General features: G+C 47.9%; 1 protein-coding gene across 1 annotated transcript; it reads left to right on the forward strand.

Moving 5' to 3' along the window:
• Window positions 1-811: 811 nt before the first annotated feature.
• Window positions 812-5,965, forward strand: LOC128577648 (uncharacterized; the record flags this gene model as incomplete). Its single annotated transcript, XM_053579921.1, is given in 1 exon segment — window positions 812-5,965. A coding segment is annotated over 1 exon segment (5,154 nt), but the record flags the coding sequence as incomplete, so codon positions are not given.
• Between the last annotated feature and the right edge of the window lie 5,710 nt (window positions 5,966-11,675).

Raw genomic sequence — 11,675 nt, forward strand, 5'->3', positions numbered from 1 at the left:
GACCTTTTGTAACTGTTCCAGGAGATAGCCCCAGGAGCTTAAGTAAATATTTGACTGTTAGTCTTGTCTTAAGACAGTTAAATAGTGAACTAGAGTTCTCCTTATCTAGTTAGAATCCCAGGTGTGTGTATTCTCTCTTACTTTAGAGTCCCTGGAATGTCTGCTATTCCCGCCTACTTTGTAGTTTTTGCCTTTATAAGCTTGTAAAAAACTGCTGTGGGGGACTTGATTTCTCGGCTCCTAAAAGAGTTGTGAATCAAGTCCCCGTATACAGGAATAAAAATCCTCTTGCGTTTTTGCATCAAGAGACGACTCTTGCGGTTGATTGGGGTGGTCAGAGCTCCGGGCTGAGTGGGGGGTTCTGCCCCAAGTCTTTCATTTGGGGGCTCGTCCGGGAGATAACGACCACCCCTCACCTGCAGAGTCGACCTTGGAGGTAAGAAAGGGGTACCCCGAAAACTGTCTAGTCTGTGTCTTCAGTCCTTTTGTTTGACTTTGTGTGCGCGCTTTCGATTTTGCAGCCGTTCGGCACCTCGTGAGAGTGGCCGGACAGTGGTCGGTAGACGTGCCCGGAGGACCACAGGCTGAAACCCTGGGGGACGCCCCAGGAACTGAGGAGAACCAGGGACGCCTGGTTGTCTCCTGCTGTAAGGGCACTGGTCGAGTCTGGTTGTTCGATCAAAAATTACGGGAAACGCGCCCGTCTGATTCTGTTATAGGCTTGTGAAGGACCAAGTGTAGCAGGTGGGTCCTTGTACCTGTAATATTTCTGTTATTTCTGTTATTTGTGTTTCTGACATATCCACTGATGATGGGACAGACTGTGACAACCCCTCTGAGTTTAACTCTAGATCATTGGACTGAAGTGAAGAGAAGAGGTCGTGATCTGTCAGTAGAGGTTAAAAAAGGCCCATGGCAGACTTTCTGCTCCTCGGAGTGGCCTACTTTTAACGTCGGCTGGCCCTCAGGAGGAACCTTTGACTTATCTCTTATTTTTGCTATTAAAGAGATTGTTTTTCAGAGAGGACCGGGAGCCCATCCGGATCAACAACCTTACATCATAGTCTGGCAGGACCTGGTGCAGAATCCGCCCCCCTGGGTTCGGCCGTGGACTGCCACATCCAGGCCCCCGTCTAATCCTCAGGTGCTCGCTGTCCAATCTTCCGGTCCCAGAAAAGGGGGTGACAGTTCGGACCCCCCTAAGAAGGTCTACCCGGAAATCCAGACTGATCATCTTCTCCTCGACCCTCCACCCCCTCCTCCCCCATACCCTCCCACCTTGGCTCCTGTCGGGGGGCAGGGAGGACCAGCGGCGATTGCCCCCTCTGCACCCCCGGGGGAACCTTCACTGGGGCCCGCACAAGGTACCAGGAGTCACTGCCGGGGAGGAGTGTCTCCCGACACTACTGTTGCCCTACCCCTGAGGGCATACGGCCCCCCGCCGGTGGCAACAGATGAGGGACCACCTCCTCTCCAGCCCCTCCAGTACTGGCCATTTTCTTCCACAGACCTGTATAACTGGAAAACTAATCACCCCCCTTTTTCAGAAGACCCCCAACGCCTGACTGGGCTGGTAGAGTCCCTGATGTTCTCTCATCAGCCCACATGGGATGACTGCCAGCAGCTCATACAGACTCTCTTCACTACTGAAGAGAGGGAGAGGATTTTATTAGAAGCTAGGAAGAATGTACTCGGGGCGGACGGGCGTCCTACCCAGCTCCCCAACATCATCGAGGCTGCCTTTCCCCTCTCCAGACCAGACTGGGATTTCAACACGGCAGAAGGTAGGGAGCGACTGTCAGTCTATCGCCAGGCTCTAGTGGCTGGCCTCCGTGGGGCGGCAAGATGCCCCACTAATTAGGCTAAGGTAAGAGAAGTAATACAGGGGGCCACGGAACCTCCCTCAGTGTTTCTTGAGCGCCTAATGGAAGCTTTTAGGCGCTACACCCCATTTGACCCTGCCTCTGAAGGACAGAGGGCTTCCGTGGCTATGACTTTCATAGGGCAGTCAGCTATAGACATTAAAAGAAAGCTGCAGAGAATTGAAGGATTGCAGGACTATACCTTGCAGGATTTAGTTAAGGAAGCTGAGAAAGTATACCATAAAAGAGAAACTGAGGAAGAAAAAGAGCAGAGAAAGGAGAAAGAGAGAGAAGAAAGGGAAAATAAGAGAGACCGAAGACAGGAGAAAAACTTAACACGGATTTTGGCCGCAGTAGTAGGGGAGAAGAGCCAGGAACAGACCCAAGGTAGAACTAAGAAGTCAGGTAGTCTGAATAACCGCATCCCGTTAGATAAGGATCAATGTGCCTACTGTAAGGAAAAGGGGCACTGGGCCAGGGAATGTCCTAAAAAAAAGAAGAAAGAACTCTCCAAGAAAGTACTGGCCTTAGAGGAAGACGAAGATTAGCGGGGACGGGGCTCGGAACCCCTCCCCGAGCCTAGGGTAATACTTAAGGCGGAGGGGAAGCCAGTTGAGTTCCTTGTAGACACTCAGTCCTACTTGAACCATCAAGGACCCGTCTCCAAGAAAAAATCCTGGGTTGTAGGGGCCACAGGGCATCAGCAGTACTCATGGACTACCCAAAGATCAGTAGATCTGGGAGTGGGACGGGTAACCCACTCATTTTTAATTATCCCTGAGTGCTCTGCGCCCCTCCTCGGGAGAGATTTACTCACCAAAATGGAAGCCCAAATCACTTTTACTCCTGATGGCCCAGAGGTAACCCAAAATAAGAGGGTAACAGCCCTGACCATGCGTTTAGAGGATGAACATAGACTCTTTGAAAAGCAGCGGGAGAAAGGGACTAGTCTCGTAAATGACTGGCTAGAAAAATATCCCGGGGCATGGGCCGAAACTGCTGGAATGGGACTGGCCGCAGAAAGGCCGCCTATAGTCATAGAACTCAAAGCTACTTCCACTCCTGTGGCAGTGCGCCAATATCCTATGACTAAGGAAGCTCGGGAAGGAATTAAGCCTCACATTCAGCGTCTCCTACAGCTGGGCATACTAGTAAAATGCCAGTCACCATGGAACACGCCCTTATTACCCGTCAAGAAACCCGGCACAGGAGACTATCGCCCTGTGCAGGACTTAAGAGAAGTAAACAAGCGGGCGCAAGACATCCACCCCACCGTGCCTAACCCTTATAATCTGTTAAGCTCTCTCCCTCCGGACCATATCTGGTACACTGTCCTGGATTTAAAGGACGCCTTCTTCTGCCTCCGACTACACTCCTCTAGCCAGAACATCTTCGCATTTGAATGGAGAGACCCGGACTCTGGAACAACGGGGCAATTGACATGGACCCGACTTCCACAGGGGTTTAAGAACTCCCCAACCATCTTTGATGAAGCCCTCCACCAAGACCTAGCTCACTTTCGCGCCAGCCACCCTCAGGTGACGCTCCTACAATATGTAGATGACTTACTACTAGCTGGAACAACAAAAGAAGAGTGCTATCGGGGCACAGAACTGTTGCTAGAAGAACTAGCCCGCTTAGGATATCGAGCCTCTGCTAAAAAAGCCCAGATCTGCCAGAAAGAGGTAACGTACCTGGGTTACACCCTAAGAGGAGGGCAGAGATGGTTAACGGAAGCCAGGAAGCATACTGTGACTCAGATTCCAGTTCCCTGCTCGCCCCGCCAGGTGCGGGAATTCTTAGGAACTGCGGGGTTCTGCCGCTTATGGATACCGGGGTTTGCTACTCTGGCAGCCCCCCTCTACCCTTTGACCAAGGAAGGCACTCCCTTCGAGTGGGGTGCCAGCCAACAGCGGGCCTTTGACAACATTAAAAAGGCCTTATTATCAGCCCCGGCCCTGGCTCTACCAGATGTAACAAAGCCCTTTGTCCTATACGTAGATGAGAAGAGAGGAGTGGCCTGAGGGGTGCTGACGCAGCCTTTAGGGCCATGGAAAAGACCGGTAGCATACCTCTCCAAGAAATTGGACCCGGTCGCTGGTGGTTGGCCAGCCTGTCTGAGGTCTGTGGCGGCAGTAGCGGTACTGGTAAAAGATGCAGACAAATTGACTATGGGGCAGAAGTTGACAGTCATTGCCCCCCATGCTTTAGAAAGCATCATCAGACAGCCCCCTGACCGGTGGCTGTCTAATGCCCGCATGACACATTACCAGAGTCTCCTATTAAACGGAGACAGAGTCCAGTTTGGCCCGCCTGTCATCCTCAACCCAGCTACCCTATTACCTGATACTTCTGTCCAGAAAGATGTATTACACACATGCCAAGAAGTACTGGCTGAGGAAACTGGAACTCGGAAGGACCTCTGTGATCAGCCCCTGCCGGATGCCCAGCTGACCTGGTTCACTGATGGGAGCAGCTCCATAATAGAAGGTAAAAGGGTGGCCGGGGCGGCGGTAGTGGACGATAAGCAGACCATCTGGGCAAGTAGTCTGCCTGAAGGGACGTCGGCCCAGAAGGCCGAGCTGGTCGCCTTGACCCAGGCCTTACGTTTGGCAGAAGGGAAAAAAGTTAACATATACACCGATAGCAGGTATGCTTTTGCTACGGCCCATGTTCATGGGGCCATTTACAGGCAGCGAGGACTGCTGACTTCAGCAGGAAAAGAAATTAAACACAAGGAAGAAATCCTAAGTCTACTGGAGGCTGTTCACCTCCCTAAGAAAGTGGCCATTATCCACTGCCCTGGGCATCAGAAAGGGGGGTCCAGAGTTGCCGAGGGAAACCAAAGAGCCGACCGAGAAGCTAAGCTAGCAGCTCAAAGGCTCAACATCCTGCCGCTATATGAAAACACTTTAAGGCCTAGCCTTAAAGAAATAGCACCCCCCCTTGTCAAACACTTTAAATATTCGGAGCGGGATCTCGAGAGAATGAACAGATTAGGCCTCCACTTAGAATCCCCAGAGGGGATCCGAGAAACTCCGGAAAGAAAAATCATCCTCCCTGAAGAGCAGGCGATCACCTTTCTCAGACAACTTCATAAATTAACTCATTTGGGCCCCAAGCATCTAAGAACTATTGTTCAGTCCTCCCCATACTATATTATGGAATTAAGTAAACTCGTTGACGCAGCTGCAAAAGAGTGCAGACCTTGCCAATTAGTAAACACCCAGCCTAGCACATTACCTCAGGGTAGACGACTCCGAGGAGATCGTCCTGGGAGCTACTGGGAAACAGATTTTACAGAAATTAAGCCGGCCAAATACGGATACAAGTACTTGCTGGTGTTCATAGATACTTTCTCAGGATGGGTCAAAGCTTTTCCTACAAAAAGGGAGACTGCTCAAGTCGTAGCCAAAATAATATTAGAAGAAATTTTTCCAAGATTTGGGCTACCCAAGGTAATCGGATCAGACAACGGTCCCGCTTTTGTTGCCCAGGTTAATCAAGGTTTAGCCAAAATCCTGGGGCTTGAGTGGAAATTACATTGTGCTTATCGGCCCCAAAGCTCAGGGCAGGTAGAGAGGATGAATAGAACCCTAAAAGAGGCCATGACTAAATTATCCTTAGAGACTGGCATTACTGACTGGACAGTCCTCCTTCCCTTTGCCCTGTTCCGTGTGCGCAACACCCCTAGCACTCTCAAGCTGACCCCCTTTGAAATCCTATATGGAGCTCACCCCCCGCTTGTTGCCATGCAGCACCTCCCTTCCCCAGAATCTTACTCCTCTCAATCTCTATACACCAGATTAAAAGCCCTTGAAACCGTGCAAAAGGAGGTGTGGAGCCGGCTGATCGAGGCCTACAAGCCCGGGGATCTGCAAATACCTCACCAGTTCCAGGTTGGAGATTCGGTGTACATCCGGCGCCACCGGACAGCCAACCTTGAACCACGGTGGAAAGGACCATACCTGGTGCTGCTTACAACCCCTACGGCAATAAAAGTCGATGGCATCGCAGCCTGGATCCACGCATCTCATGTCAAACCAGCACTGCCGCCAGACTCCGGGTGGAAAGTGGAAAAGACAGACAACCCCCTCAAGCTCCGCATTCGCCGCAGTAGCCCTGCTCCTGCTGATACAACTCCTGGTGATAAGTAGTTCTGGTCCCAACCCCCATGCCCCCCAGAGGTTAACCTGGCAGGTTCTCTCTCAGACTGGTGATGTAGTATGGAGTACTACAAAAGAAGACCCTCCTTGGACCTGGTGGCCGTCCCTCACCCCAGATATTTGCGCCTTAATAGCAGGGCTAGATAATTGGGATATCTCCGATGAGACCTTTAAAGAGGTTCCATCAAGCCTTGATCACCATTTAACAAAGCGCTCACTTACCCAAGGCTCCACATCCCAAGGCCAGTACGTTGCAGACGCCCCTGGCTGTGGCAACTTGCCCGCCCAGCGCCGGATGCAACAAACGGAGTTCTATATCTGTCCCCGGGACGGGAGAACGAGAAGCCAAGCCAACAGATGTGGGGGTGTAGAAAATTTCTATTGTAAACAATGGGGATGTGAGACGACTGGGCAGGCCTTCTGGCACCCCTTCTCCTCTTGGGACTTAATAACCGTAAAGAGGAGCAGTACCGGAGCAGGGTCAAACCCCCTAAATATTTCCTTCACGGAGAGGGGGAAACAAGCCTGAGATTGGATAAAAGGAAGAACATGGGGATTCCGTTTCTACATGTCAGGGTGGGATAAAGGATTTACCTTCTTCATCAAATTAAAAATAGAGACCCCCGTCGCTGTCCAGATAGGACCCAACATCGTACTCTCAGGACAGCAGCTGCCAGCTAGGCCGCCTATTTCTCCCCGTATGCCCCAGACTCCGGGGAGCACCCAATTTACTGAGGCCAGCACAGCCCCATCGCCTGCGAAACTGTCTCCCCAGGTAACATCCCCGGAGACTCCAAGCACCGGGCAGAGACTTCTTAACTTAATACAGGGGGCTTTCAATGTCCTCAATACTTCCAACCCTAATCTTACCGAATCTTGCTGGTTGTGTCTAGCCTCAGGCCCGCCCTATTATGAAGGAATCGCCTTCTCAAGTATCTTCCAAAATACCACCTCCCATAATTCCTGTGACTGGGGATCCAAGATCACCCTTACAGCAGTCTCTGGGCGAGGCATTTGCCTAGGCACGATCCCCGAAAATCGCCAGCATCTGTGTAATCAGACCATTAAAAGCCCATCAACCACTATCAATTATTATCTAGTGCCCCCTAAAGGAGGATGGTGGGCTTGCAGCACTGGGCTAACCCCGTGCATTTCCTCATCAGTGTTCAACTCCACTGCAGACTACTGTATCCTTGTACAATTAATACCTAGAGTTATCTATCATGAGGCGAGTTCCTTCGAGGCAGAATTCGATCTCAGACCCCGTAGACAGAAGAGGGAACCAGTCTCTATTACTCTAGCTGTCCTGATGGGTATAGGGGTGGCGGCCGGAGTAGGAACAGGAACGGCTGCGCTTGTCCAGACCCCACAGTATCTCAAAGAACTGAGAGCAGCTGTAGATGAGGACCTAAAAGCCATAGAACAATCGATCACAAAATTAGAAGAGTCACTAACATCCTTATCAGAAGTAGTATTGCAGAATAGACGGGGACTTGATCTCCTGTTCCTAAAAGATGGAGGGTTATGCGCTGCACTAAGAGAAGAATGCTGTTTCTATGTAGATCACTCTGGTATGGTAAAAGACTCCATGTCTAAACTCAGGGAGAGACTAGAAAAAAGACAACGAGATCGGGAGGCCCATCAAGGATGGTTTGAAAGTTGGTACAGCCGATCACCTTGGTTCACCACTCTCGTTTCCAGTTTAATAGGCCCTCTTATTATACTGCTTCTAATTCTTACCTTTGGGCCCTACATTCTCAACCGTATAGTCACCTTCGTCTGGGAGAGAGTGAGTGCTGTACAAGTATTAATGCTCAGACAGCATTACCAGTCTCTCCGCCGAGACGATAGCCATGAGAATGAATATATAGAGCCAGAAGTTCCATGATTAGAACTTCCCAAAAAAAAAACAAATGGGGGAATGAAAGAAAATATTACCATGAGAATGTGACCACTTCTCGCTCCCTACCATAGGAATGTGACCTTTTGTAACTGTTCCAGGAGATAGCCCCAGGAGCTTAAGTAAATATTTGACTGTTAGTCTTGTCTTAAGACAGTTAAATAGTGAACTAGAGTTCTCCTTATCTAGTTAGAATCCCAGGTGTGTGTATTCTCTCTTACTTTAGAGTCCCTGGAATGTCTGCTATTCCCGCCTACTTTGTAGTTTTTGCCTTTATAAGCTTGTAAAAAACTGCTGTGGGGGACTTGATTTCTCAGCTCCTAAAAGAGTTGTGAATCAAGTCCCCGTATACAGGAATAAAAATCCTCTTGCGTTTTTGCATCAAGAGACGACTCTTGCAGTTGATTGGGGTGGTCAGAGCTCCGGGCTGAGTGGGGGGTTCTGCCCCAAGTCTTTCAGTATGGAAAGATCCTCCATCATCACCTCTCCTCCAGAACGAAGAATTCTCAGCCTTCACTACACTCAAGGTTCCAGACTATTTGGAAAGCCTACAGTTTGGAGCTTGGGCATGGTGCAAAAAAGAGGGAGTACTGCAGATTGTCATTAGCAATGGGCTTTGATGGACTGAAAGGAAAACCAGTAAGTAAAGTGAATAACCCTTTTGTACTATCCTCTGAAATCTGAGGGTGTTTATGAAGGGCTTTTGGTTAGAAATGGGCTGTGTTTGCCATTCATTTCAAGATACTTTGTAAATTAATTGTGATGTTACATAAAGAAAAACATGTCTTAAGAGTGACTAACATAGTGACATGGCAGTTCCACATTGGTGTAGTCAGAGAAATACCAAGCATGATTTCCAACACCCAAAATATCTTTCCGTGAAGAGCTTTGAACCTGAGATTCTACCATTGATGTCTACATGTTTATCTTAAACATTGCTGTCTTCCCACATTGACTGTTTGAGAGAATAAATTTCCTTAGTCTAAAAAAAATTGGGATAGTGAGGGAGGGGTGGGACTTGCAGGAAGATGGAAGATGCACCCCTTTATTCCAATTTGAGAACACTCTATTTTCATCAGTTATAGGGATCTCACTATTTGCTACTACTGATGTGGTCTTTGATCATTAGAATTCTCTGAATGTGAAGGAGAATGCACATAAAATGGAATGTGGCTGAATGGCCTGTGCTAGATTCTGGGCAAGGGAGAGATTGCTTCTTAGGCTTTGGCTTCCTTGGAAGTAAATCTTGTTTTGGGGTGATAGGCCTCATTATTTCGAGTGATGCTAGATTTTCATTGTGTGTGCTTAAAGGAGCAGATCTAAGAATAAAGCCAATTGCCTAAAAACGGTGGCCATGACATGCAAAAAATGGATACATGGCCAGAAGGGGAGTTCAGTGTTTTGTCAGGAGTAGTGGGCTAGATGCTATCAGCAGCGGAAGATGCTTCTGATGCTTTCAGAATGAGCTTTATTCAGATATCGCCATAAGAGTCTCCTAAAATATTTGTGTTTATCTAGTCCCACAAGCAAGATTCTTTTTCCCTCCTTGCCTTGGTCTAGAGATGCATATCTTGGTGGCTTCCCTGGTATGCTCACTGCCTAAATGCCTTTCTGTGCTACCTACAGGCATAGGGAGAAAAGAAGTACTGGAGGGAGTAACACACAAGAGACCAGAAGTAACCCTTAAATACGCCATGCTCCTCCTGCCAAGCCTTTTCTTCCTTCCACTCTCAACGTCCTGATGTATGCTTGCCAATATAAAGGACCCAGAGCTGAATTACATCATTACAATAGACCATCCCAGTCACAGTTGGCCCTATCATTTGGTAACCAGGCAGAAGGTAGCCAGCAGCAGACTACTAGAAACTATAGAAGCAAATCAAAGACAGAGAAATGCCTTCAGGGGCCCATTGTTTCAGGCCTCCTGACTTCAATTCATCTGACTCAGAGCTTCCTTTTGGGTCAAAAGACATCTGGACAGTCTTGGGAATGGTTTAATGAAGACACTGGGCCTCAACAGTTTCAATAACTTTATTTCTTTCCTTTGCAGCTTCTCTTCGCTCCCAAATACAAACCAAGAAGTAGTAGAATATAAAGTATTTGTCTGCCTTTCAGGAAGCTGGATAATAATACCCAGTCGAGCCGTTCTTTAGTAGTATGACCTTGGACAAACCTCTTTCAGTTCCTGGGCCTCGGTCTCCTCTTCTGTTAAATGAGGCAATAATAGGCTGCATCGCTAAGGACCTTGAAAGTTCTGGTATTCAAAAAGTAAAAGAGCACATACCTTTGCTCTGCCTTTTGTATCTGAATGAGAACAAATCTCTCATCCTTTTTATTCCACAGTTTCTTCACCTATAATGTGGGAAGCTGAACTACCCTGTCTATAAGAACCCTTCCAGTCCTGACATTCTGAGACCAGAGCAGGTGCTGACTACCCATGATAGTAAAAGTCTTCATTAGGCGTTTGGGGAGAAGAAAGTTGTCTCTTGCCTCCTAGGGCATGTGCTCAAGTGTCTGGCATAACTCATTGGGTGGATCCCATTTTACAACAGTTGCATTTTTGTTTGCTTGATTTCTTGTCAGGGCAAGTGTGCAATTCATTCTTTGAATGTAATTAAACAAATGTCAGAGGAGAGTATTCCCTCCTGAAGAGCTAGAGAGTCTATTAATAGTTCTCTCCAAAGGAGGAAACCCGTTTGCCTTGGGAGCTCGGTTACAGAGGATACCTCCCAGGAGCTGATGACCACCAAACATGGGGATTAGCACTGTGACGAGTAGTGGGGAAACCACTACTGTAAAACCCATCTCTCTTTTTTTTCCTATTTTTTCTATTTATTTATTTTTATTAAACCATAGCTGTGTACATTAGTATGATCGTGGGGCACCATACACTTGGTTCATAGATCGTTTGACACATTTTCATCACATTAGTTAACATAGCTTTTGTAGCATTTTCTTAGTTATTTTGCTAAGACCTTTACATTCCACATTTACTAGGATTCACATATTCCCTTGTAAAATGCACCGCAGGTGTAATCCCATTAATCCCCCTTCTTCCCCCTCCCTCCCCCCTTACAGTGCTTATCATCATGCCTCTGATGCTCCCATTTACAATGCATTCATTGCAGTATTTACAGGTTTCAATCAGCAGTTGCAAACTGAAGACCTAGAGGATAATTGCTGCCTGTCCACTGCTGACTTGGGAAGCACAGTTTTAAAGAAGATTTGAATTTGAATAGTTTTATGCAGAGCAATGTCTCTCCTGCGAGCCATAATTGTTGCCATTTTCTTTGCTGTTCTATTGTGTCCCAGGATACTTTAGTGCCAGTGATTTATGGGGAGTGAAGTTTCAGCCCCCCATTTTGTATCTCCTCCTCAGCTGGAAGTTAAGTACTTGGGAAGCTGATCTTCTTCTAGCCCAGGAAAGAGTGTATTAAAAGTTTGGAAAGATCTGATGTGTTCCAATAGCTACCTGAATTCTAAGGAGGATTTTAAATCTCTGGATAACCTGATTGCCTTGCTCATCCACGAGATTCTAATCTGTACTTCCTAGGGTACAAATGTGGAGCCCCCCAGGGTGGGTGACTGCTGGCTCTGGCACAGAAGCTCAAGCTGCTTCTCTTTAAAAGTAATCATTGCTGGGAAGGAAAACAACAGCTAAGGATGGACCCTGGCCACAGAAACACTTCCTAGGACTGCAATGTGGCCTTAGAGAGAGGAAGATGAAAAAAGAATATTAAAAAATGA

The sequence above is a fragment of the Nycticebus coucang genome, chromosome X, assembly GCF_027406575.1.
Source record: "Nycticebus coucang isolate mNycCou1 chromosome X, mNycCou1.pri, whole genome shotgun sequence".
NCBI lineage: Eukaryota > Metazoa > Chordata > Mammalia > Primates > Lorisidae > Nycticebus > Nycticebus coucang.